The sequence below is a fragment of the Abramis brama genome (genome assembly GCF_963993115.1).
Source record: "Abramis brama genome assembly, chromosome: 3".
NCBI classification, from domain to species: domain Eukaryota; kingdom Metazoa; phylum Chordata; class Actinopteri; order Cypriniformes; family Leuciscidae; genus Abramis; species Abramis brama.
Genome location: NC_139965.1, coordinates 22,500,762 through 22,527,683, shown reverse-complemented (window position 1 = coordinate 22,527,683; position 26,922 = coordinate 22,500,762). Strand labels below are relative to the sequence as shown.

The following is a 26,922-nucleotide window of genomic DNA, read 5'->3' as shown; positions in this document are numbered from 1 at the left end:
TTCACTGATGTCGCCATCCCAACAATAGGATCTACATTGGAGGTAAAGACCGACCACGAATTATTCATTCAGTCGCTTTAACGTTACCAACCACTAGGGAATTTTAAAAAGTCGTGGTCTCATTGTAACAGCTTATTCACTGGCGTCTTGAATTTTGTGATTCATCACAAAAGAAAGTGTCAGGATTCACCCAAACAGATCTGACAATGTAACGTGGCCCAAAACTAAAAGGTAAGGTTACATTGTTTAAAGCACTAGACTACAGCTCCCCAAACGTGTCAATCCCACAACATAGTCTTAACGTTACCTGCAGACAAAAAAAAAAAAAAAAAAACCCACTTAAACCAGCCTAAACCAGGTGCGTCGCAACTCGCTAGACCCTTTTTTTCTGATGTGGTAGATTACAAAAGCACGTCTGAAAATAGGCTTTCCTATTCATTGAACGTTATCTTTACATTATGTATTTAAAATATGAAGGCTGTTTGTAACGCTGAAGCGCATCCTCTCACTCCTCGCCCTCTTGTTGTGTTCCCCCTTCACTTTTCGCCGTTGGGTCAACTTTTAGTCAGAGTCAGACGATACGGCATTGTGGTTGAGAAGAGGTTTGGCCATCTTATCGCTGTGTTAATGAATAGTGTGTGAATTTGTAGTTGAATTAGGACATTCTGCTTTCCAGATCCAATTTACTTTGGCAGCACAGGTGATCGATAACTTGTTACTGCTAAAATAATGCCTGCTCATTTCTTCTAATTTGGCCAGGGGCGCGGGATCTATTTTCACAGGTTTAAAGAAAAAAGTAATCACATAACGTTAGCCTACATCTTTAGGCTACGTTACGTTTAGTAGCTAATCAACAGTAAACCTTAAGTCATTCATTTAACTGTCAATTGTAAGTGTGCGACAAACCTTTGTTCTTATTAAATTGTTTTAATTTTATATAAATATCACAGTCGTGGCCTAACATGTTATATAGTCTTTCTCTCTCTCTCTCTCTCTCTCTCTCTCTCTCTATATAGGCTATATAACATGATAGGCCACGACTGTGATATTTATATAAAACTGGAAATTATATATATATATATATATATATATATATATATATATATATATATATATATATAACAATAATCCAGTCCACATCACCAGGTTCAATATTCAACCGTGTTTGGTTAGAAATTTATAAAAAATAAACACATTCCTGTTCCGTCATGCAAACTGTCCTGTCAAGTACTTTAAAAACAATGTCCATTACTCTAAAGTTGGTACATTTAGAGAATTATTGATGATTTAGGGCCCCCAGAAGTGTAGGACCGGCTGTGGTGACATATCAGGAACCCCCTAAGACCCCAAGCAACCCAAATTACTTTTAATAGGTAGGCTACTCTCTTTAGCACCTGATTACAGTTCCTACAAAATTATGTTATGATAAATGCTGTTTGAACTACGTTATATTGACCATTAATGTCTGTATTAGTTAGCTTATGCACTTGCATAGCATACAGAAACACGATTAGCCTGTACACGCATTTATATATACCCTACATGTATTCACAATCACATATTTTTCATCAACACTTGACCCGATAATACTTACACTTACTATTCTGTGTCTATTTATTTACTTATTTATTTTTTTTTAAAACTTGCTACATTAGTAGATTAGTACTAGATTAGTACTATCTGGGACTAGTCACAGCACTTATTGTTGCCCTATTGTTGGTTTGATTGTTTGATTGCCCTATTGTTATTTATTTGAATAAAAGAGTCTGCTAAATGATTAAATGTAAATACCAGCCACCTTTTTTTTAGCTGGGTTTTTTTTCAGCAGGGGTTTAATAATCACAAAAGCCCCTATAAGATTCACATGCCCAGTAATTAATGATCCACCCAAATGTCTAGGGGGACTATAGGGACTAGGGTTTAGGGTAACTCATATGTTGTCTTGATATTAATTCTTTAAAAACAGTTTAGTTTTAAAACAACTCTCAGATTTAATTTCTCTTTTTGAAAGATAATTCCTTTAGGCTTAATCCTCATGTGTAGATTGCTTCCAGATGTTTTTGCTCTTCTGTTCGGTACTATTCCGCTCTGCTGTTTTTTTTGTCTCACTTAAAGCCATGGTTTTCCAAGTGATGTAATATCCTATGTACCACAATTTCCCAGAGGTGCAGTGTAGAGTCATGACTTAAATATCTATGCATCATTCTGGGATATATTTTACATTCCCACTTGACTATTTTTAGCTATAATATATTTATTCAATTATTTATTTGTTATGCACAAAAATCACTTTATTTGTAATGCATGATAAAATTAGTAGTAAATAAGATTTTTTTTAAAAACAGCTTTACAGTGCTTTAATGTGAAAATCTTCAATTTATATAGGCCTACACACACACACACATGTCTGGTTCACTATCTTTGTGGGGACTCTCCATAGACTTAATGGTTTTTATACTGTACAAACTGTATATTCTATCTCCTTACACTAACCCTACCCTAAACCTACCCATCACAGAAAACTTTCTGCATTTTTACATTTCCAAAAAAACTCATTCTGTATGATTTATAAGCTTGTTTACCCATGGGGACCTCTATTTAGGTCCCCACTGTGACACGAGTCCCCATGAGTCTGTGTGCATTCAGGTTGAAGTCCCCATCGGGATAGAAAAACATGAACACACACACACACACACACACACACACACACACACACACACACACACACACAGTCACACAGTATAATAGGATGTGACTAGTACTTTCCAAGAAGCAGATATTTCACATTACAATACAGATAAAAAGTTTTTGTATTATGGACAATTTATTTAGTTTCACCAAAACGTGGGCGGTAATGGTTGAAAGCTGAATTATTGTTTTTTTTCTTTCTGTGAGCTGGAATGTGGAGACAGTGGAAGGTGACCAGAGCCAAATGATCTTGGACATATTAAGAACAGTGATTCAAATACAGAAGAACAAATGTGTGTGGGTTGTTTCCAACTGACTTGGTGGAGCCTGCTGTCTCCACAGAATTCAGAATTCACAGAATTCAGTTTCACAATTACGGAGATTAATATTATAGGCAATGCAATTTCATCTAGAATGCATAGGCAGCAATTTTATCAGTATGATGCAATACAAATGTCAGTAAGAAAAAACGAATAAAGGAAAGGGGCGAAGTTTTCATAATGAGTCAAATATAAACTGGACTTTTGAAATCAGACTCAGACGTCATTACGATTTGCGTATGAAAATAGAGAAAGAGACAAACACACCTGATGCAGCAGGGTATTTAGACAGAGGGAGATGACAAATTAATGATCTCTGGTTTCTAAATCATTACAGTTCAGATTTAATGGCATTAAAAGTATCATGCTTTAGTTCAATCTGTTCTATAGTACTATTATTATGTAATTCAAGGCTGTCACAAAGGTATTTCAGTAGATTAACTGATTTTGATTAAGGAATGAACAGTGGTGAAGTCATTCCTTGTTTATAGAAATGAGAGAGCAGGGTGACTGTGAGAATAGACCTTACTCCACAGCAAGTTTAGGATTCCCAAAACAGAGCTTGCTTAGATTGACTTCGTTTAGATTTGTTTTTGGACAAATGTTTACACATGCTTCTGATTAATAGAGCAAAAATAGTTGATTGTGATGTTCTGTGTACTTAGTATTGACCTTGTGTCAGTGTTTGCTTGTGTGGGTGTTGGCAAAGCAACTCAATGTTTTACTTCTCTCAGTTTAGCTTTTGTAGAACAGCATGTCTTCTAGGTGTTTCTAGGACCCCTCTTTTTCCACTCTGTCTTGCAAACACATCAAGACCATGTGAATCATTGTGGTTTTACAGACTCACCTCCTTGAGCACTGGGAAAATATGAGTTGGCATTTCAACTGATTGAATAGGGTCTTGTACTCTCAGCATAGAAGTACAAATATGTGCTTTGCTGAATGTTAATGCGTTATGGCTAAATGTTCCTGTAGCCTAAACAGTAGAGTGCAATGTCAAGGTCGTGGGTTAGATTTTCAGGGAATTCCATGTAAGTATTGAATATAAGTCCCTTTAGACAAAAGCATCAATAATGCATAAATGTTTTCTATTGTAATATTGTCAGGGATATCTGGAGCCATTTGTTATTAGTTTCACTTTCATGGACTTTTTAGTTTGTATTCATCAGTCACAGGTGTTCTTTGTCTTCGTTCCTCCCACTCATTTGTTTCTATGGACACTAATCATCATCACAGCTGCTCATCACTCAGTTCATCACCATCATGTATTTAAAGGGGTGGTTGATTATGATTTTACTTTTCTAACTTTAGTTAGTGTGTAATGTTGCTGTTTGAGCATAAACAACATCTGCAAAGTTACAACGCTTTCAAAGCAAAGGGAGATATTTGCTTTTAAAGAAATAGTTTTTTAAGGACTACAACAAATGGCTGGTAGGGACTACACGACATTCCTTCCGGGTTAGTGACATCACCAACCCTAGAATTTACATAAACCCCGCCCCCGGGAACGTGATTTATAGATTATCATGACAGAACATGCTAATCAATGACTAGAACATAGTTAACTCCACATCAGCAATATAAATTCATCAACTAACCATTCAGAAATGTCCTGTTGCATTCTACATGTTGTCACTTCTTGAGTCTCTCCATCATTGTCTGACTCCGGTTTGAACATAAAAGGCTAAAAGTTCTTGAAATTTTCAGTGTGTGTCTGTGTGAGTAATCGGAGCTGCTAACACACGTGAGCTCTTGAAGCTCCGCCCTTTGTGACGGGAGCAGCAGCTCATTTGCTTTTAAAGGGACAGACACAAAAACGGTGCGTTTTTGCTCACCCTCAAAAAGTGACAATTTTAACATGCTATATAAAAATATCTGTGTGGTATTTTGAGCTAAAACTTCACATACACACTCTGGGGACATCAGAAACTTATTTTACATCTTGTGAAAAGGGCATTATACCACCCCTTTAAGTTCCTCCCTGTGCACCCTCAGTGGTCAGTCGATGTTTGCATGTTGTGTGTGTTTACCTTTGTTTCACACACGCACTGTTACACCTTCTGTCTGTTTCTGTGGTTATTGTATCATATCATCTTCGTGACAAATATATTTTAAATTGTAATTTTTTCCTGTGATGGCAAAGGTCAATTTTCAGCATAATTACTCCAGTCTTCAGTGACACATGATCCTTCAGAAGTCATTCTAATATGATGATTTGGTGCAACATTTAAAAAAATATTTCTTATTGTTATCAATGTTGAAAACAGTATGCTGTGGAATATTTTTGTGGATATCCTGATACTTTTTTTACAGGATTCTTTGATGAACAGAAAGAACATTAGAATTTTTTTGTAACAATGTTAGTCTTCACCATCAATTTCAATCAATTTAATTGCATCCCTGCTTCATAAAAGTATACTGTACTTAAAAATTTAAGGCAGACACTTTTTTTCGCAATCAAATGATTTTTAAGTCATTTCAACTTAAATTACATTAAACTGACTTTGCTGAATCTTGTATAACATAAGTTGAAAATTGCTTAACTTATTTTGATGAGTAAAAACAATGTAAAAGCATGTGTTGTCATAACTTATTGATCATATAATTTTTTACAGTGTATTAATAAATAAACCCCAAACTTTTGAAATATATAGCTTAATAATGTAAACTTGCATTGTTATCTTTCACAGTTTTCTGTGAGAAAAAGACTCCATATAAAGGCAAGTATTCATTTTAAAAGAAAAGTGAGAAACGCTTTACCACAGGAAAAAGTTTAGTGTTAAACTCACATTTTTGTACCCATAAATCCTTATACCGATGATTAAATTTGAGCCACACTCCAAGTTAAATAGCACGTCAAAATTCAGCATGAGTGTACGGTGGGATATTTTTACTCCTTAATGTTATTTTCTTCTCCAGACTGATGAACATGTCCTGAACCATCTCAGACAGTGACTGTGGGGAAACACACTGTATTAAGGTAAGAGATGAAGAGATAAGAGCAATACAAACAGCAGCACATATACTGCATACACGTGTGATTCAGCCTCTCCTGTACTCACTGCTGTCACTGAGTCATAGATGCTCATACACATGCACACACATGCTGCATGCTTTCTGTTTTGTTAATGCCATAGATATCTATGTTCATGAAATGTCTATGGCACAATGTCTGTCTTATAGGCTATATTTGCTTTGACACCAGGGAGGTGTGTTGTAGATATGTGTCTCTGCAAGGTTGTTTTTCAGGTAAAGACAGGTTTAAGTTATGTAAGTGTCTGGATCTGTGCACATTTTTGTTTGTTTAGATCATTGTGTGCGTGAAATGAGATTTCAGGACCATTCAAAAGTTTGGGGTCGGTAGGATTTTAAAATGTTTTTGAAAGAAGTCTTATGCTCAACAAGGCTGCATTTATTTGATCAAAAACACAGTAAAAACAGTACTATTGTGAAATATTACAATATAAAATAGCCTTTTCTTCTATTGTAATATACTTTATTACCATGGTAAAGCTGAATTTTCAGCATCAGTACTCCATTCTTCAGTGTCACGTGATCACATGATTCTAATAGGCTGATTTGGTGCTCAAGTAACATTTCTGACTTTTATCAATGTTGAAACCTGATACATTATTTTCAGGATTATTTGATGAACAGCATTTATTTGAAATATAATTTTTTGACATTTTTAGAACAGTGTAAAAGTCTTTACTTGCCCCTTTCCTGATCAAAATGCATCCTTGCTGGGTAAAAGTATTATTTCCTGACCCTTTTTGGACAGTGTACTTCAGAAGTAACATTCACAAAATATAAAGTTGGACTTGTTTGTTTTAGAGTCACAGATATGGGAAATACTTTTCAAAATGTAAAGATTTGAAGTCAAAAATCCAGAATGGAAAGTTGCCATTTTTTTAAGTACCATTTAAAGTGGCTGTGGATGTGCGTGCAGATGAGGAGAAGATTCTAACCACAGTTTGTACTCTGACTGCAACCACAGCTTCTACTCCTAGGCACCACAGCCACAAAACATGTTAACACAAGCTGTGGCCCTCAAGACTTTCAAGCCTCTCAGCCTCTGAATCATTTCACAAATCTGTAGACTAATTATTTTCTTTTGTGTACACCCTCTTGGCAGTGGGAGTCAGATGTTTATCTTTTGATGTCTTTGAGTTTGCCAGATGTAATTGTTTTGCCATGTTATGCCTCCAGTTATGTAACCTTGAACAAAATGCCTCTTGTTAGCAACCGAGTTTTACAGTAGTTAAATGTCAAATTAAATCAAATCGGCTCTTTCAAAACTAAACGCAGTCTAAATTCAGATTAAGATCTAAGTTAAGATTTCTTCCTCATCCTTTTTAAACATCTTTGGGGCATTGAGTGAAACATCAAGCGTATCTATTGCAAAATACTCAATGTCATTGTCTGGTCTTCAAAAAATTCCACCCTTCCTATCAACAACACCCATCATGAGAAACATGCAATTTCATGTAAATGTTAAAAGTGTTCAAGGCATGTCCTATTTGATGGTTCATCTTTCCTGTTTGCCCCTGAAGCTCTTTCCTCACTCTCTAAGATTAAACTGTATTGGTAGACCTGGATGTATAAATTTGTTGTGACTCTTGGAGCTCAAGGCTGAAACACAGGACATGTTTTTGTCTAATGCTACGCTCTCTCCTCATTGGTCATATCCTGTGCCTTATCTATTTAGCCAGAGCTTTGTGGTTCAAATACAGTCATTGTTCAGAAATAAATCTTGCTGTGAATCATATATATCAAATTAAACAGTTAAAACAACTTGTTTTAATTAGTTCAGTGATGGCAGAGTAAATAAGCAGGAGTCTTGTTTGTAACAGCAGTGCATTGCTCTGCATTAAAAAAATGAAAGAATCTAACGTATTAGGAGTTATTTTCTATTAATTGCAATACTTTTGCTCCATATTACTATACAACATCAATATTTGTGTATCGGTATAATTACACATGCAGTATAACAAAAATGAATCTTTAAGATTTGATTGAGAAACATGAATTCAGCATATGAACTATAGTAGTTAATGTTAATGAAGCACAATGAACTATTACTGTTTATGTAAACTTCACACTTAAGCTTATACAGTGACCTTTACTTGCTAGTAAATGAAACATTCTTCCCCTGAACATTTTCTTGCTGAATTAACTTTCATTTTCTTTGCAGAATATATAAACTCATCATCAGTTGAGGTTGCAAATCATCACTTTCTGGTTTGATGAACCATGCACACAAGTGCTCAGGGGTCAGGGAATACCCCATGTCCCACTTACACAGCATTCTGTGTCATCCGCTCAGCCTTTTCCACTGACTCATCTCTTTATGATCAAAATGGAGAACTCCAAATAATCACATATCCTTCTCCATGTTTAAACCCATCTGGCTACGGTTATGATAATATTATATAATATCTAGGGAAAAATAAAAGATAAGCTTCTTGGCTACTGGATGACCTGCCAGAGGCCTATTTATGCTAGAAAATAGAGAAACAAGATATCTGCAAGTAAAGATACACAAGGTAATGTCCAGAATGAATAGGTCATGATGATATGAACATCTGGAAACAACATTTCCCTTTTGTAATTTCCTGTTTATCACATCAGCACTTTTTAGTCTAGAAAAGTTTCTTTAAATCAACGTAAATCATGATACTTAATCAGCATGGCTGTTATTTTCCATTGACACTGTATAAAAGTTAAGTGAGTTTCTGATCAATATTTATATGATTTTTCAGTCGTGCAATACAGATATAAATACACCATCTGAATCTTGGGTTATAGTAGACGCAAGTTTATTATTTGTATTGAATTTTCAATTTATTCATGAAGTTCATATTTTGGCTTGTTTCTGATGAAGGATACTCAACGGCTCTGATATAGTGATTTCATGTTTCTTTCATGACATAGTGATTTTCATGATTGCATGTGGACAGATGGCATCAGTTTTTCTTTCAAGATCTCTTATATCCTCCTCTCTTCACAGCAAGATGCTCCCACATGTTTAAAGTTTCCACTTGGTTCTCCTCAACCACATCTGGTGTCTTTCACCCACTCTTCATCTATTGTTTATCAGTTATTAGTCATAATGACCACAAACAAAATATTTCAATATTTTCAGACTGTTTGTTTGAACTCCCTGACAACAGAATAAAACAATGCTACAATTTAACAGTAGGGTCAAATGAGAAGGTCAAGTGAGAACAGCCCACACAACAAATTACTGTATATTGCTGGGTTATAGTTGATTAATGTGGGTTTGCATATTATATTTATAGTAATTTTTTAATGTCACATTAAGACTATTGCTCCTATTCTTGGATGTTGAAGGAATATACTGTGAGTGTATAATATATATATATATATATATATATATATATATATATATATATAGTCAAGTCAAGTCTATTTATATAGCGCTTTTCACAATACAGATTGTATCAAAGCAGCTTCACAGTATTAAATTAAAATAATACATCCATGCTTGTTTCTAGTGGAAAATGTCCACGTTTGGTAATGCTGATCAATAGTATTGTTGATTGATTCATGAAATTAAATATCCCAAATATCCCCAACTGAGCAAGCCAAAGGCAACAGTGGCAAGGAACCGAAAAACTCCATCAGGTGACCTAATGGAGAAAAAAAAAAACCTTGGGAGAACCCAGGCTCAGTCGGGGGCCAGTTCTCCTCTGGCGTTTATGAACTAGAGGTCGAATTTAACTGTAAGATTAAAAGTATTATATGAATGCCGTCTTTAATCTAGTTTTAAACTGGGAGAGCGAGTCTGAGCAACGAACAGTATCAGGAAGACTATTGTTTTATAGGACAAAGACAGACACATCAAAATAAAATCAGCGTGACTAACATGTCAACTTCTATCAATATGATTGGTTCAATTGGTAAAGCAAGCCCCTCCCTTCTTTACCCTCTGTTACTGGCATAAGCAACATCATCAAAAAACATTGTAAAGGGTTATCAGTCAGTTGATTACTCAATATATATCATGACATAATGCAGGCTAAAAACAAAAGTAAGACCTGACCTAAAAGAAGAAGTAAAATTTAGTTTGTTATTTTGTTAGACCTAGAAGAGGAAGTTAGGTTAAAAGTTTAACATGTTGAATTAAGGTTAGAAGTTTAACACAGGTTAGATTAAAAAAATTAGTTTACTATCTTATTTATTAAAAATCCACCACAGTATATATATATAAAGGGTCTGTATATATATATATATATATATATATATATATATATACAGACCCTTTCCAAAACATTTGAATATCATGGAAAAGTTTATTTATTTCCATAATTCCATTCAAAACGTTAAACTTCCATAGATTATAGATTCAGGGCCCACAACTTAAACGATTTCAAGTATTTAGTTGTTTATTTGTACATAATTTGGGCTTCCAGCTCATAAAACCCACAAAAACAGGATTTCCAAAAATTAGAATATTACATGAAATCACACAGTAATTATACAGTAATACCATGGTCATTGAACCAGGTTTTGGTTATTTTGGCAGTGTGGGCAGGTGCAAATCCTGCTGGAAAATGAAGGAAGAATGAAGTGCTCTGAAAATGTCCTGGTAGACGGCTGCGTTGACTCTGGATTTAATATATAATGGTCCACTGTGCTGTCCACTCAACAAAGCCGTGACGTCTACCAGGACATTTCCAGAGCACTTCATGCTTCCTTCAGCAGACAAGCTTTATGGAGATGCTGACTTCATTTCCCAGCAGGATTTGCACCTGCCCACACTGCCAAAATAACCAAAATTTGATACATCAATATGAAGCCCACCTTTGCTTTTCACACAAACTTGTATGCTAATAAAGTAACCAAAAACAACAACATAAAATTTATATTATGTTCTGCGTATTAAAATAAGGTATTATTATGTGAGTGAATATTGTTTGTATGTTTAATTAACAACATCATTTATACTCTTAGTTTTGTTTTCTCGGGGCTGGAAGATGGAGTTTTTGAATATTGCATAAAAGCACTTAATCTTCCAAAATTGTGGTTTTGGTTTGTTCCTTTCCCAAACGTTCCTTGGATGGATGCCTGTGGTTACAATGAAACTTAGCAAACTCATTCCTTTGGGAAATGGAGTTGGCTTTCCTTTTGAGCGCTGCGAGTTAAATTTTCCATTCTCAAATTTACTAGAGGAGAGGGTTAGTTGACATGACAACATGACACATGACATCATTATTAGGAGGGAGTTATAAGTAAAATGTTACTGTAAGTCATCAATATTCTTTACTAATAAAATAGGCTATTCCACGATATACTACTTAGCAGAATTTTTATATAGGCCATTATGTGGGAATGAAGTGTAAATTCATAAGACACCTACGTGTAAGTGTATAAATGACTCTGAGTAAAAGAGGAGATATTACAATACATTTGACAATGTATTTTACTGTTTAGTGCTTGCATACAAGTCATGAAAACAAGGACATGTTAAAACATCTGTGAGCTAAAGCATGACATAATGTTTTCAGTCTTTATGGCCTATGAATTTTTATTTTGACACTTCATTGTCTGGTCCTTTCAAGCTCTCGCTCCCTTTACAGTTAGTTGCTAAGGAGACAGATGTTGTATTCCAGTAAAATAGTTGGTAAGTACTTCACAAGGAGTACCTGATTGTGTGTTTTTCTGGTTTTATAGACATCCTTCTCTGCAGGCTTTCTTTTCACATTCAGTCTGTGCCAAATTCCATGTTTGGCCTTGATGATAAAGCTCATACCAGAGAAAGTTAAACGTGACATGAAACATATTCTTCAAGTTATTTCATCAGTAGTTTTTCCATGCCTCTTGTCCTTCTGTCCCTAGACACAAAACTATTCCCTATACTCAGAGAATGTAGCTTTCTTCATGAGCATGTGTGAAGGAATGTGCTTTTAGTAGAACCAAATATGGTCATGTGATGTGTCTTTCCCAAAGGTGAGTCAGTGGTTCAGCTTCATGTTCTTAATAGCTCAAGATGAAGAACTTATTTTATACACGTTCTGGTTGCTGAGTGTTAAATGGATGAATTGGTCAAATTAGATTTTTGGCACAGGGATGAGCGGGGCACAACCTAATGCGGGGCTAGTTGTAACACACATGTTTTAAAACATTCCACACATGTCAGCATGAGGAAAATTGGTGTATTTAGTTGCCATCAACACTATTGAGAAAAAAATGTGCTAAAATTAAAACATCTTTTGAAGATATCACTGAACATTTATTTAACCATATAGCAAAAGTAAATTTCTTACTTTAGTTCATTTTTCATCTCTGTTTTTTATTTATTATTTAAAATGAGACAAATCTGATATTATTTTAATCTTATATCTGTTATTTAACAGTTGAGATAGTTATTTAATGCTGATCTAACCAGCAGAAGACACTAGTCAGGTTTAAATTATGCAGGTGGGGCATGTTGTAACACTGCGTTACAATGTGCCCCTATAAGAACTGTGTTATTCTATTATACTTTTATGAATTCTATTGAGAAACCATGATAAAAGGTGAATAAAGACTGAGAGTCAATGTTCAGAATTTTTCTATTGTTGTTATGTTTTGAACTGTGTTTTGCAGTGTGGTTTGTTGTCAAACTCAAAAATTACTTTATTTTTAATTATTAAACAATGCCATTATTTCATGTGAAAAAGTTAATAATTGTAGGCTATTTTTAAATAAATTTTAAATAAATAAATGATTTTGATTAGATCAGATAATATTTTAAGCTGTCACCTGTGGGACATGTTGTCACATTTCACATTCACATGTCACATTTTTCACAAACAAAACCACATACATTGTATTAGACGTGTGAAATTATCTAACTATCCATCCATCCATCCATCCATAGTATAGTCATTTCTATCTATAGTAATTTCTTGTTTTGAATTTCATTTATTTACTCGGTTCTATTTTTAGTGTGGGAAAAAATAAGCACAAAATCTATCATTTAAAAAAATTTAATGATTAATAAGTTATGACAACATATGTTTTTACATTGCTTTAACTCATCAAAATAAGTTAAGCATTTTTTTCAAAACTTTTTTTTTATAAGTTTCAATTCATTTTTAAGTCAGTTTAATGTAATTTAAGTTGAAATTACATAAACATCCAACTTGATGTACTTCAAAATTTAAGGCAGCAATTTTTTTTTACAGTGAGTTTTATTAAACAACGAAACACTATTCAAAGCTTAAATGACTGATTAAGGAGCTGTTACGTCTGCCTTAGACCTAACGTGTGACTTTGCGTTTAACGGTCCCGTAAAATGAAAAGAGACAGACAGACAGGGAAAGAGACTGGGTTGGAAAAGTGTTTATGTTTGTCTGATGTCTGTGTGAAAAAAAGGGGAGAGGGTGACTAAAAAGGCAGACAAAGATGACTTCATAACTTCCGCTAGTGTGTGTGTAACTACGACTGAAGGGGAGGTCTCAAGTCCTTTAAATAGCGCCAGCGCTTCTGCTTCTCACAGACACTTAGTAGCTACAACTCTGGGCTTGCACTGCATTGGAGGATCACAATAACAAGCGAAATCTACAAAGAAACTCTACAAAATTAAAGCGTCTTTCAGGTAATTGTATGTTCTTGTTCTGCTTCATACCGCAATTGGACTAAAAGCTCTGGCTATCGATGAGCAATGGTTAATTTTTTTTTTCGTTGTTAGTAACAATAGATTATACCCACATGTTTTGGTCTGAACTCTGAACAGCATTGGAAAACAGAGTTGGATTGTGAAATTTGAAACGTTATTTAATCATTAGTTGTGTTATCAGTTGTTGACCTGAACAACAGTTTAGGCTACATATTATCGTTATGAGAATTTGAATTGGGCAAGTGTTGTTGACAAAGGTTCTTATGTATTGATCTGTAGGTAAATACCTGAAAGAGTGAGTCAAGATAGACAAACAGAAATAGCATGCATGGTATTGCATTTAAACAGTGGGCGTTGAGTCTTGCACATGGGGGAGAATTTTCACAAGGAAAAGTAAAGAAGCAGCTTGTTCCCTTTTTGGACAAGGTTAAAACATTTGTTTGTCTCCATGGTTTTGCCTAGTGCACACCCATATTGTGAACAGAAACATACTTCATCAGAAATGAAGAAAAAAAAAAGGATCTTAATAAAACTATCTTTCATAAAATCTTAACAATTTTGAATTAACACAGCTGGCATCTCTCTTCTGTTCCTCACTTATTCAGAATGCAGAGCCTGAGTATGCTGCTGATCTTTACCCTTTGCGGGTCAAGCTTGTGCAACCTTATCCAAGAGAAACAGACGGATTTTGGACTGCAGGTGTTCGTCAAAGCTGTCCAGTCTGCTCCGGACAGAAATCTGGCTCTCTCTCCCTATGGCATCTCCTCAGTACTGGGCATGGCTCAGCTAGGAGCCTATGGCAGCACACTTGAAGTGCTCACCTCCAAGATGGGCTACTCACTGCAAGGTAAATAAATAAGAGCAGTAGATGTAATTCAGATGAACTGAAAATATGTTCTGGAACAGCTTCAAGGAAACGTAATTCAAAATATATAATCTTTGTATAGATTAGGTAGCCATGTATCATTCATTTCTCCTATTCTGATATTTAAAACACAATATCTTGCATTCCTAAGTTCCTTAACTCTATTCTCGCTTTCTCTTTGGAAGCACGAGGAATGCCAAAGCTACAGAGGCTTCTTCAGAGAGATTTGGCCAGTGAAGATGGAGTGGAAGTGGCCAGTGGTGTCATGGTCGACAGGAAGATAATTTTGGAAAAGGTCTTTAGACGCAGCCTGACCAAAGCCTTCCAGAGCGTCCCACACCAAATAGACTTCACCCACCCAGAGATGGCCAGGCAGGTGATCAACTCCTGGACATCTGACCACACTGGTGGTAAGTAATTAACGCTATAACGCTATTTTGAATAAATTGCCAGGGATAATCCTCATTTGTAGATCACTTTGGATTAAAAACATCTGCTAAATTATAAAGAGTAAATGTAAGCTCACTTATCATACACCAAGACACCTAACTTGACTATTGTTTTTTATTGTAATTTCTTAGGAATGATTTCTGACTTCCTTCCATCTGGGGTGCTGAGTGAACTGACACGTTTAGTCCTGTTAAATGCCCTCCACTTCCATGGGATCTGGAAGACGCCCTTTGACCCTAAACTAACTAGGGAACAGCTCTTCCACAGAGTCAACGGCAGTGCTGTATCTGTTCCTATGATGACAACGATTCAAAAATTCAACTGTGGTGAGTGTCAAGGATTTGTTTAAAGGAACTCTGATGGATTCATGGCAGGGAAAAATGCTATGGTTATTTACAACAGTCTTTTTCTCCATCCAGGTGAGTTTGTGACTGAGGACGGTGTGGACTATGATGTCATCGAGGTGCCTTATGAGGGGGAGTCTATAAGTATGCTTCTGGTGACACCATTTGAAAAGGATGTGCCTCTGATGGCCTTGAACAAAGAGCTAAGCAGCAGCAGGATTGGCCAATGGAGAAAAGAGATGAGAAAGATTAACAAACAACTAGCTATTCCAAGGTAACTGAGACTGATCCATCTTTTGTGAACTTTCTTGAGTTTCTTTTTATTGCTAAACAGGCCTGATGTATATAATATAATGATGACATTTTCAGGTTCTCTATGGATGCAGAAATTGATCTAAAGTCTACACTGAGCAAGATGGGTCTTGGAGACATTTTCAGCCAGACTAAAGCTGATTTCTCTCGCATTACCAGTGAGTATTGGAAATGATCAGATTTTATTTTTGGCAACTATGTAGGCCTAGCTGTTTTGTCGAGGAATAAATGTTAATGGATTCTCTTTTTGATCTCTCTCTGTTCCGTCCACTTAGCTGAGGAACCTTTATGTATATCCAAGGTCCTTCAGAGAGTAAAACTTGAGGTGAACGAAGAAGGAACCAAAGGCTCGTCTGCTACAGGTACAGTCAGACACTGAATTACAACCTACCACAACAAAGATTAAATAGCATTACCAATCATTACAGTGATACCAAAATGCAACTTTTACATTATTTTGTGGTTCCACAGCTGCTGTCATCTACTCTCGCATGGCTATAGAGGAGATCACACTGGATAGACCCTTCTACTTCCTCATTCAACACAAACCCACTGGTCAGTTGTGCTTTCACCTCATTACATGACATTTTGATGGCTTTTTAATCTAATTAAATGTCAATGTAATTAGGACTTTTGTTTGTTCGCTCCCTCAATATGAATCTCCCCTGCTTAATTTCACAGGTGCGCTGTTGTTCAGCGGTCAAGTTAACCAGCCTCAAGAATACTAACAGACTGAAGTAACCGTACAAGCAGAAGGACCAAAGAAACTGCCAAAAAGTCTGCACACAACATACTACTGAAGACAAGAGATCTGTTTTAAAATGGGAGGGGGGAGGGGGGAGGGGGGAGGGGGGGGGGGGGTATGCTGCAAAACCTTCTATATCTGCCATTTGAGCATTGCCTGGAGTGCCAAACTTTAATATGAAATGTATAAACAAGGTTATTCAGTATGTTTTCCCTGCTATATGTCTAAAGAACATGAATTTAAAGCATCAGCAGACAGAAGTTCTACATGCACTAACAATTTGAAGACTGAATTAATGTCTAAGCTTGTTTTATCTGATGTTTAATGTGCTTATATTTTTTTAAAAGTTGTATTTATATTAATTTATTGTCGAAGGTTATATTTTCTTGAAGACTGTTTATTAAAATGATTTCCTTTTATAATAAAAGCGACCATAAAACACTTTTGGCTTTCTGTATTAAATAACTGGGGAGCTGGCGACACCTTGTGTTCAAAGTTTGACAACAAACAAAAAGTCTTTTCAGCACTTTTCAGACAATTTTTTTTTTTTTTAACCTTTATTTAACCAGACAAGTCACTTAAGAACAAGTTCTTATTTTCAACGACAGCCTGGCAAATTAAATGCGTAGGTAGGCTATTGAAATAATAAACTTTCAGATAAATGTATGATTAGCTTGTGTTATTGACTTGCAGTACAAACTGTATTGCGATGATTGAGCAGAAGGAATCTTGGGCTAAACTGTATAATGAACAGATTTAAGTTCTTTGACCGGTATCTTTGTTACCATGGTAACCTGAATCAGCCCTCTGTTTTGTCATGGCAACAACATCTGAACATCTTTCCCTGAGGCCAGAGAGGCAACGCTGTTAATTTTCACAAATAGACAAGAAAAGCACTTTATTACTTTTGTAAACATAAACACATAAAACGTTTGGAATTTTCTATTTAATATTTTTAACGCAGGAATTAATTTCTTGTGAAGGCAGCAAACGGACTTTCTGCAAGAGATCTTGTGGATATTGGAATGCGCAGAGCGCACGCGCGCTGGTGGTGATGACGCTATACCTGACTCATCTCTAGTGACAGGAAGTCCGGCTCAATTCAGCGGTTCGGTTCTTTTAAATGAATCAATTCAACAGTTCCTTTACGTCATGATTAATCGTGATCCCTGACATCTCGGCCTGGCATATTACATACTCTAAAATTCTGTCGACATGTATTTCTGCTTATTACGTTAAGTTTCATTAATACGGCTGTTTACAGTTATTCATCAGACCAATTCGTGAACGAATCGGTTCAAACGATGCATTGAAACGACTCGACTCAAAAAACAATTCGTTCACAAATCGGACAGCGCTACTCCAGGCTGCTTTTATGGGGCTCTGAAACTACGAGCTGTCAATTAGACATGTATTGATATTATCTTGCGGTCTTCACCAAAAAGTGGGTTTCTGTTCACTGAAATTACCTGACTGCTCTCATTAAGCCGTCAGAATGGTAAGTTATACTGTTATAGCGGCATTCATCTTCACTTTTCAGGTAGAGCTAGCTAGCTAAAGCTAAGTTAGTACCTGGGCACCTCAAAACCTGTTTAAAGATTCACATCTCACCTGTCGGGCCCTAGGTGGTCTGTTCAGTTTGGACGCTTTGTGTGGTTTACATCTCTCAATTAAATCGTGAAATTCTCTAGATGTCATAGATTAAAAAGCTTTTGTTCTCTAACCTACCCGGTCAGTTTGACAGCTAACGTTAGATCTAATGTGTTAAGTTGATAGTATTAATTAATCAGCGAAATGATTTTCACAGCTTGGTGCTCAACCGGAGTGTTTCCTGAATAACGTTACCTGAGGTATCGTTGATTGAACCTGAGGTTTCAAATGAAATCATTTTCTAAAATCAGGGTTTTTTTAAGTTATCTTTTGACTCTTTTGATTCGACCCGGAAACGGTTGTCCAGTTGTCACAGTGTATTTTTAATGTGAGATTTACATGGACTGTGAGTCAGAATGACTTTAAAGCCACAGTACATTTCATTGCGGGTTGTAGCATCATAACAGTATGTTCTCTCAAAACTATTTCGAAGTATTTCGCAACTTATTTCCTTTGTTTAATCAGTTAAGCATGAACGGAAGTGCTGCTCTGAGAGATAATATCCAACACATCATAAAACAGTGTTTACAAACTGAAGAAAGCACTTGGTTTAATGCTAATAATAGAGGGAAGCAAAATAAGATGTCTTTACTCTGTCCAAACTGTCCAACACTTCCCTGTTTTGCCATAACGTTATTCAATAAACTGGCTGACCTGAACTTGCTTATGCATAGGCTAGATCTATAAACATATGTTACAAAACTTAAGAGAGCATTTTTCTCCATTTTGTTTTCCCCTCTTTCTGTGTTGCAAGAAAAACAGCAGAAACATTCATCGCTGTAAGTAAAGATGTGTAGTTTAGCAGTAGACGGTGATCTGATTGCCTGTTCTGTAGATTTTAATGTTCTTTATTAACATTAGATTTTCATGAATGTGTGAGTTTAATGTCCCGACATCTGTGTGTTAAAACTACTAACAAGTATTATAAGACATGGCATTGATCAAGTAAAAACAATGCATGGTTTTAACAAACTATATATGTGGAGGCAAAATTTTCACTTGATTTGGCTGCTAAGTATGGACACCTTTTTATAGCATTGAAGAATATAGTCTCTTTCCCTTAGGAGGTTACTATTCTCGTCTTTGGCCTCAATAAAAAAAAAAAAATTTCCCATATCTCTCCCATCTTTTTTTATGTCTTTCTTTTTTTGGAAATCAAGCGGCTGTTGTACATCAGAGCCTTTCACTGCCAAGTGCAGTGCACCATTTTTAGACTATTTCAAGGGCCGATGTAGGCTGACAAATTCTGGCACAAAGTATAAGTCCTCAATTTAGCAAGCCGGAAAGAAATTCTCCACAATTAAACTAATGTGTGCTAAGAGTAGTGTTCCGTGTGACAGTCTTGTGCTTTTTAATCATAGTGTGTCATATGCTAGTTCTGTGATCAGAAAATGTGATGCTTATAGATAGCCTTTGGAGTGTATTGAGCTGAATGAATGCACCGTGTTGGATATGTGGGGCATGTCTGTTGGGAGCAGATGCAGTGCTCTTCAGCTCACCTTTTAAATATTTAGCACATCTGAAATGTATAGGCCAGCTTGCTTTCTAATTTTGTAATGATGGATGACGCTGAAGGTCTTTTAGGAAAAAAAAAAAATTGTACTCATCAATTTTTACACACATTTTCCATTACGCCTTCATCCTTTCTGATAAGTCAGATGCTGATTCTATTGAATCATCATTCGTATGTGGGTAGTCGACAAATAATTTTTTTCAACATCAGGTTGAATTTTAGGTTGTAATTTATTTGAATTAGTTGTAAAGTAGTGTATATTTTAGGTCACACTTTTTAAAATATCTTTAACCAGTTTTAGTCGCTTTTGGCCTTTTCATCAGTCCTTCGATTACAATTGAATATTCAAAACTACAAATATTCCATGTAGTCTCTAACTGAATATAAAGTCTTAAAAACTGCATGTAAAATAAATATGTTATACTTCATTTAAAATGCTATTTGATAAGTAACACTGCAGCATGCCATCTACTCACATCTAGTTTTTGATCATAATTCGTTTATTTTTTTTCTCTGTATTATCCAGTTCAGTGTTATTGAAAACTAAAACTTCATTAAAATGAAATAAAATTAAAATATATTAGATAGCAAAACTTAAACCAGAAAATATTTATCTGAATTAAGTGTACGTGCTAAAATGATCAAATTAGTAAGCCTGAACTAAAAAAAGAATGCCAAATAGACATGACATAAGTGAATAAAAATGTCAAAAGCACATGACAAAATTGCTAAAAATTTAAAATTTAAAATAATAAAAAAATACATTTTATTAAATACTATAATAGCACATAAATAATACTAAAATAACACTGCTCCTATTTTTTCCCCACATATTTATTCATTTGTAACATTATCTGCCATATTGACTAGTGTCTGGTTGAGGAACTAACTATTTTTCTTTATGCGATCCTCTCCTGTCTTTCTCTCTCTCTCTATTGTTCTGTAGATGCGCTTTATGCTTCTGTTCAGCCGGCAGGGGAAGCTACGACTCCAGAAATGGTACACGGCTACGGCTGAGCGTGACAAAAAAAAGATGGTCAGAGAGCTCATGCAGGTGGTGCTGGCCAGAAAACCCAAAATGTGCAGCTTCCTGGAATGGAGAGATCTTAAGATAGTCTACAAGAGGTAGAAAACCACACGTGCATTTGATGACTTTGTGAGACAGAAATGTCGGTTGTACACGTGTCACTTTTCTCTGTTTTTTACATGCACACAAAAGGTTGTCTGAAATAAAAGCTACAGTTAAAAAATGTAGTCCTGGTACACAAACTATATACCTTTTTCCCCTTTTCCTCCTCCCCCCCCCCCCCCCCCCCCCCCCCTCCCCCCCAATATAACTAGTGAAGCATACTTCAAATTATTGTGAACATGAACATTGACTCATTTAATGCGTCAGTATTGAGGAGTGGAATTATTTGAAACATCAAAATACATTTCATGTCTAGTTACCTACGCACAGTGAAGTGTAGTGAGGGGGTCATTGTTTTTTTGCCACAAGGGGGCACTAAAAGTAAAGCAGCCTTGTTCTGTTGTGTATGATTTTTGTTTTTCACTTCAGCACTGCATCTGATGATAATAGAATTATCTTAAATATCATTATATATATTATGTTATTGATTTGCCAGCTACTTAATGTGATTGAGGTTTGATTAAAGTTCCCCTATTATGCTATTTTAAAGGTTCCTAATTTTGTTTTAGAGGTCTCCTTCAATTGTTTACATGCATCCAAGGTCAAAAAACACTTTGATTTTCACATAATATACATTGCACACCACCTTATTTCTCAAAGGCCCAGTTTACACCTGGTATTAAGATGCTTATTGGTCGATCGGATCAGAAGTAGACGAGAGTGACACATTCCTGTTTACACCTGGTGTTTTAATCTGTCTTTTTTGTCCATTTTTAACCACCTGATTTCTTTGAGGGGAGGGTCTATGGGCGGGTAAATCTATGGGCTTTTTCAGATCTTTTGATCTAATGGAGAAAATAAGCTCGCACAATTTAAATATGAACACGACCAGAGACGACGGAAAAACACACGAAGAGCTGTAAATGTGTGTTAGAAATCAGGAATGGTGAGAGAACATTGTGTTTGGTATGTTTTCCGATAAAGTTTAAATCACCTTTTGGCTAGCGCACTTCCCTTAATATTTATGTATTAGGTCAGTTGGTGGAGAGTAGGTGGTCTTTTTGCGGCTGTTCAACCACATAAGCGTCTACACTACAAAAGCAATCTGATCAAATGCGTTTTTGACTACTTCTGGAAGTGGTCGAAAGTGGACAAGCTCAAAACATTTTAGACCCTGTTTACACCTGTATTTAGCGTTGTCCACTTAATACCAGGTGTAAACAGGGCCAACGAGTCTGAACCATAGACTGTAAAAAAAGATGGACGACACCCCTTTGCTCTCTATCATTGGTGAGAAGTGAAGCCGCCAGTGTCCCGATATGGCGCTGACATCTCGGGACCTGAGTCTGCGCAGTAGCGATCCCGGGACCTGAGTCTGCGCAGTAGCGATCCCGGGACCTGAGTCTGCGCAGTAGCGATCCCGGGACCTGAGTCTGCGCAGTAGCGATCCCGGGACCTGAGTCTGCGCAGTAGCGATCCCGGGACCTGAGTCTGCGCAGTAGCGATCCCGGGACCTGAGTCTGCGCAGTAGCGATCCCGGGACCTGAGTCTGCGCAGTAGCGATCCCGGGACCTGAGTCTGCGCAGTAGCGATCCCGGGACCTGAGTCTGCGCAGTAGCGATCCCTGGACCCGAGTCTGCGCAGTAGCGAGCAAGTCAAGTCATCTTCATTTATATAGCACTTTTAAAAATGTAGATTGTTCCAAAGCGGCTTTACAGTGATAATAGGAAATTAAAGTAACAGAGATTGTTTTGGCTTTATAGCAGCTCTAGAATAAAGTTATTGTCCAGCTAAATTTAGTTTTGATTGATTCACTTCCGTCGCAACGATCATTAGTTATTAACTTAGGGGCCGCTAACACGACACTGTTTTAACAGAAAACTCTTTAAGTTCTCTCTACGCAAACTTTAAAAACGAGAACCTGTGAGAACGCTGATGGCGTGCATATGCGTATTACGAGTTCAGTCTATAGGTATGCGCATTTGAATATATGTGTGCAGGCGTGTAGTCCTTCCCTACAAACCAGCCCTCAACAAACTACTTGTCTGGCCTTAAAATGTATTATACAGAATTTGTATCGCTTCCGTTCCGCGTAGCCACGTGAACCGAAATTATCCCGACAACGCTTTATCTGTAGAGAGGTAAAGGGAGGGGAGGGAGGCCTTCACAGGAAGTAGGAAGGAGGAGCAGGAAGAAAAGCCGTGAAATCAAGGCCCCGCCCTCACTCTCACAGAATCAATCGCAAGCACACGCCCCTGCACTGTTTTTAAGTGGCCTCTGTCTGCTCTGTTCCTCTGTTAATTAATTATAGAAATTTAGATATTAAATTTAAAGCTCCACTCTCCAATCCAATCTGTTGGTGCTTCAGTGACTAATTCGCTCAGAGAACCTGTCAATCACAGCTATCAATCATGACGTCACACCACCGTTTGATAGCAACTAACTAACTCAAGTAACTAACTAAAAACAAACTTATTTTAAAAACAAACACTTGAACTAACATCAGCGTGATAAAAACTACAGCAAATGACAGAAACCATCTTTGGAAAAAAGATATTTGAAGTGTAATTTAATTGTTTAGATGGTCTCACGTTGCGTTAAATAACATGGGGAGGCGGGGTTTGTGACCTATACTAGGACCAGTCACCTGAAGGCGATCGAGATGCTTTGGCTTCACTTTTCAGGGCTTTTCAACGGTCCATTTGAAGATGCAGTCTCTCTAAACCCCTCCTTTCTGAAAGCGAAAGGTGTATGATGATTGAAATTGCGAAAAGACCTTAAACAATTACTAAATAAACTGTAAAATTTTATGTTTTCTAATACATTTATTTAATGCACAGATTGCTTCTGACAGTGCTGCACGAGCTTGCCATCTTCAGGACACCCTTAGCATGTTAGCCAGGGTTGAAAGCGCCAAATGCGAGTAAAAATCGGTGTTGAAACTGTTACTCGCCAGTTGCCTGTCAACAGAGAGAAGCGTTAAGGTCTCCCTGCAGTCTCTTAAGATTATTCTCCTGACCAAGAAGAACATCTTTCTTACAATAGTACAAACAGTACAAAAGAATGTAGCAAGATCAAAAGTTTAAGTGATTTTGATTTGTGAGCTGCAAACACAGAGACAATCAAGCGTGGATATAAAGGGTTTAATAAATGAAACCACAGGTGCATACAGCTAAACGAAGCAAAGCATATATATACAGAATAAAAGAGAGACAAATGAATGGCAAGATTTACAATGTTAACCACAACCTAATGAGTGCCATCAGAGAATCAAAATCACCTTCTTAAAAGGGGTCAAAACTTAGAGACGCATATATATATATATATATATAGTCAACATTTGAAGTGGATCAAAACCTTTCATCAAAGTTATACATGAATTTTGAACAATACCCGTTCTTGTCTTAGGACAACTTTGATTAACTTTTTTGATCCAATTCAAATGTTGATTACTATATATATATATATATATATAATATCAGTTTTATTTCAATGCACAAAAATGTTTTTAATAGTTTTAGTTTTAGTTACCGATATAATAACCCTGGTTTGTATGCTTACTTTTTTTTTTTTTAGTTTACATGATTGACTGCATATACACTTTTTTTTTTTTTTATGGACATACTATCTGTAACCCATTTATCGGGTGGTGTGTAGGTATGCCAGTCTATATTTCTGCTGTGCGGTGGAGGAGCAGGACAATGAGCTGATTACCCTGGAGGTCATCCATCGCTTTGTGGAGCTGCTGGATAAGTACTTTGGCAGTGTGAGTCATTCCTCGCCACCACCCCTCTTTCATCTGGCCTCTCTATTTCTCTCCTCCTTTCTCGCTATTTCATACCTCACATTACAGCAACCCAAAACCTGTGAAATTCTCTTTACTTTTTTCATCCTTTTTGCTTTTTTGTCCGTCCACTCCTCTGCTTTTTATCCTCCGCTATTTGTACCATGTCTGTTTTTCTCTGTACATGCCACATGACGCCCTCTGTATTGATATTGTTTACTGTTGTGCTTCATAGCTTTTCTGTTTTGATTATCTGACGTTTTTCGTTGCCTGTCATTTATTAAGGTTAATTCCCTTGTGCGTGCGTCAGTGTTACATTTTTGTGTGTAGCATTCACAATGTTCCTCTTTGACCATTTTAACATTCACAGAATTGTCCCATTACAGTTATTATTTTTAATTAGTTGTTCGTGCCTCAATTTTGCCTCATTTGGACTATTTCAGTTAGGTTGACACATTAATGTGACACATTCATAACTGGAATATTATAAGATTCTTGTGCACATAAACAAGATAGTTTCTCATGTCTCCACTGTTTTGTGTGTGTGTGTGTGTTGTACACAATGCAGGTTTGCGAGCTTGACATCATTTTTAACTTTGAAAAAGCTTACTTTATCCTGGACGAGTTTCTAATGGGGGGTGAAATTCAGGACACATCCAAGAAGAGCGTGCTCAAGGCCATCGAACAGGCCGACCTTCTACAAGAGGTGTGTGTATGCATGTTATTTATGTATTCTTGAATGTTGTTTGCATAAAAAAAAGTCTAATAATGTTACTTGAATTCTGTTGTTTATATACTCACAACTCCTCTGAGCATTGCACATTGTAAGCTGCCAAGTTAAATAATCAGTGCATTGTGTAATGGCCTCAATGGAAACCCTTTTCTCCGGACAGGAGGATGAGTCACCCAGGAGCGTCCTAGAGGAGATGGGGCTGGCCTAGTACTAGTTTCCAATGCAGTCAAGACAGATGGTAAATTTCGGTACAACTGCGACATGTGAAGGGGAGTTTGCAAGTGGGTCCAAGGGGAGGGAGGAGAAAAGGGGAATAAAAGAGGGTAGGTTAAAATGAGGTTAATTTTGATACTACTGAGATCAGCATGTGATTGTATTTCAATTCCAACCTTTTTTTGTCTTTTAAATTTTAAAATGGCTGTCTAGCTGGGAACTCCTCTTTCTTAAACGACACTAGAGAAAGAGTGTTGCAGATAGACGTTCGAATTTAGCAATCAGAACATTTAGAAGAATATTTTGAAAAAAGATTTGAGCCTTGCCATTTTAAAAAAAGGTCATGCAATGCAATGCCATTACTATACGTCTACTGTAGCTGCTCAGGAAAAAATGACATTGACCATCCAGCCATGTTTATTTATGTGAGATGCAAATATTTGTACTTGTACCACTTTAAATTAAGTGCTATGGACCATAAGGAAATCTTCTAATGGTTTTTTTTATAATGGATCGATTTTAAAGATATATTCACTAAATGGGAGGAATTTTAAATGGACCTTTTTAAATGGCTGCAATACTGAATGGACTATATTGTGTGGTCTATTCATTCTGTTCCTTGAGCCACAGTAGTAAAATGTCTGAATGTGTATCTTAACGTCGAGAACACGGCAGTGAATCTCAACCTCAAAATGGCGCTGAAGCTCTTTCCTGTTTATCTTGGTCTACATCCTGCTTTCCAAAGACGTGTTTCTGACTGTATCGCGTTGGAGTTGTAATAAGTAAGGGAGTATTTGTAGCTTGTTTCAGATAACAGAAGAGGGCTTTGATATTAAGTGTGATGTATTTACATAGCTTTTTAAACGTGGTGTGAAATAAGGGAATATTTTAAGATGAACGGTTTCTCTTTTTTTTTTAAACAATTAATAATTCAGCATGAGGGCATGTTTTTTCCCTGTGTAAAGTCCGTCAGGTAACCAAAACAGAACTATGTGTGAATGTAATTTTATAAATAATAAAACACAATTTTAGCCTAAACTTCTTTCTCATCTTTTTTCATGTTTTTCCCTATTCTATTTCAGTATAATGAACCTGTTTTTGAATGTAACCTCATGCCAAATGACAGCAGTTACAGTTTATAGAGAAAACTTGCAGACATGTTTTCATGTTTGTTTGCTTGATATTTCTACATCGGTCATGGCGTGACCTTTGATGGTATAATGTTTGCATCCTCAAACAAAAAAGACGGATGCTTTGTCAGGAATGTATTATTATTTGTGTGTGTGTGGAGCAAAGATAAAGAGTGCTGAAGAGAGCAAATGAGAGAGAGAGTGAGAGAGATTGAGTATGTAAGTGGATGAGTCACCAGTCGGTCGTTTGTGACAGTGGTGCAGTGAAGCTGACTGCAGCACCATTGTGGCAAGAAACAGACAATGAAGGAGTGATGGAAAAGTAGAAAAAGAGATTACAGGCGAAGACACAACATGTCCATATAATGACTTCAGACAGGCTTTTAGAGGAAAAAGATGTTAATGAAATCAGTGATAAT

The 26,922-nt window shown here is 36.4% G+C and overlaps 2 protein-coding genes across 3 annotated transcripts; both read left to right on the top strand.

Moving 5' to 3' along the window:
• The first annotated feature begins 13,473 nt into the window (after nt 1-13,473).
• serpine1 (serpin peptidase inhibitor, clade E (nexin, plasminogen activator inhibitor type 1), member 1) lies at nt 13,474-16,437 on the top strand. The gene is made up of 9 exons (XM_084110222.1): nt 13,474-13,614; nt 14,241-14,482; nt 14,686-14,910; nt 15,082-15,276; nt 15,370-15,568; nt 15,664-15,764; nt 15,882-15,968; nt 16,078-16,161; nt 16,288-16,437. Exons 2-9 carry the CDS (start codon nt 14,242-14,244, stop codon nt 16,332-16,334), a joined length of 1,179 nt encoding a protein of 392 aa, XP_083966348.1. The 5' UTR covers nt 13,474-13,614; nt 14,241; the 3' UTR covers nt 16,335-16,437.
• A 1,252-nt stretch (nt 16,438-17,689) lies between these two features.
• ap1s1 (adaptor related protein complex 1 subunit sigma 1) lies at nt 17,690-26,411 on the top strand. Of its 2 annotated transcripts, none has more exons than XM_084110220.1 (5): nt 17,690-17,849; nt 20,461-20,639; nt 24,301-24,409; nt 24,996-25,133; nt 25,321-26,411. In XM_084110220.1, the coding sequence occupies exons 1-5, from the start codon at nt 17,847-17,849 to the stop codon at nt 25,366-25,368; spliced, it is 477 nt and encodes a 158-aa protein (XP_083966346.1). In that variant the 5' UTR covers nt 17,690-17,846; the 3' UTR covers nt 25,369-26,411. The 2 variants fall into 2 exon arrangements, with proteins under 2 accessions (XP_083966346.1, XP_083966347.1); XM_084110221.1 differs by lacking the exon at nt 17,690-17,849 and adding an exon at nt 18,629-18,780.
• Nucleotides 26,412-26,922: the final 511 nt, after the last annotated feature.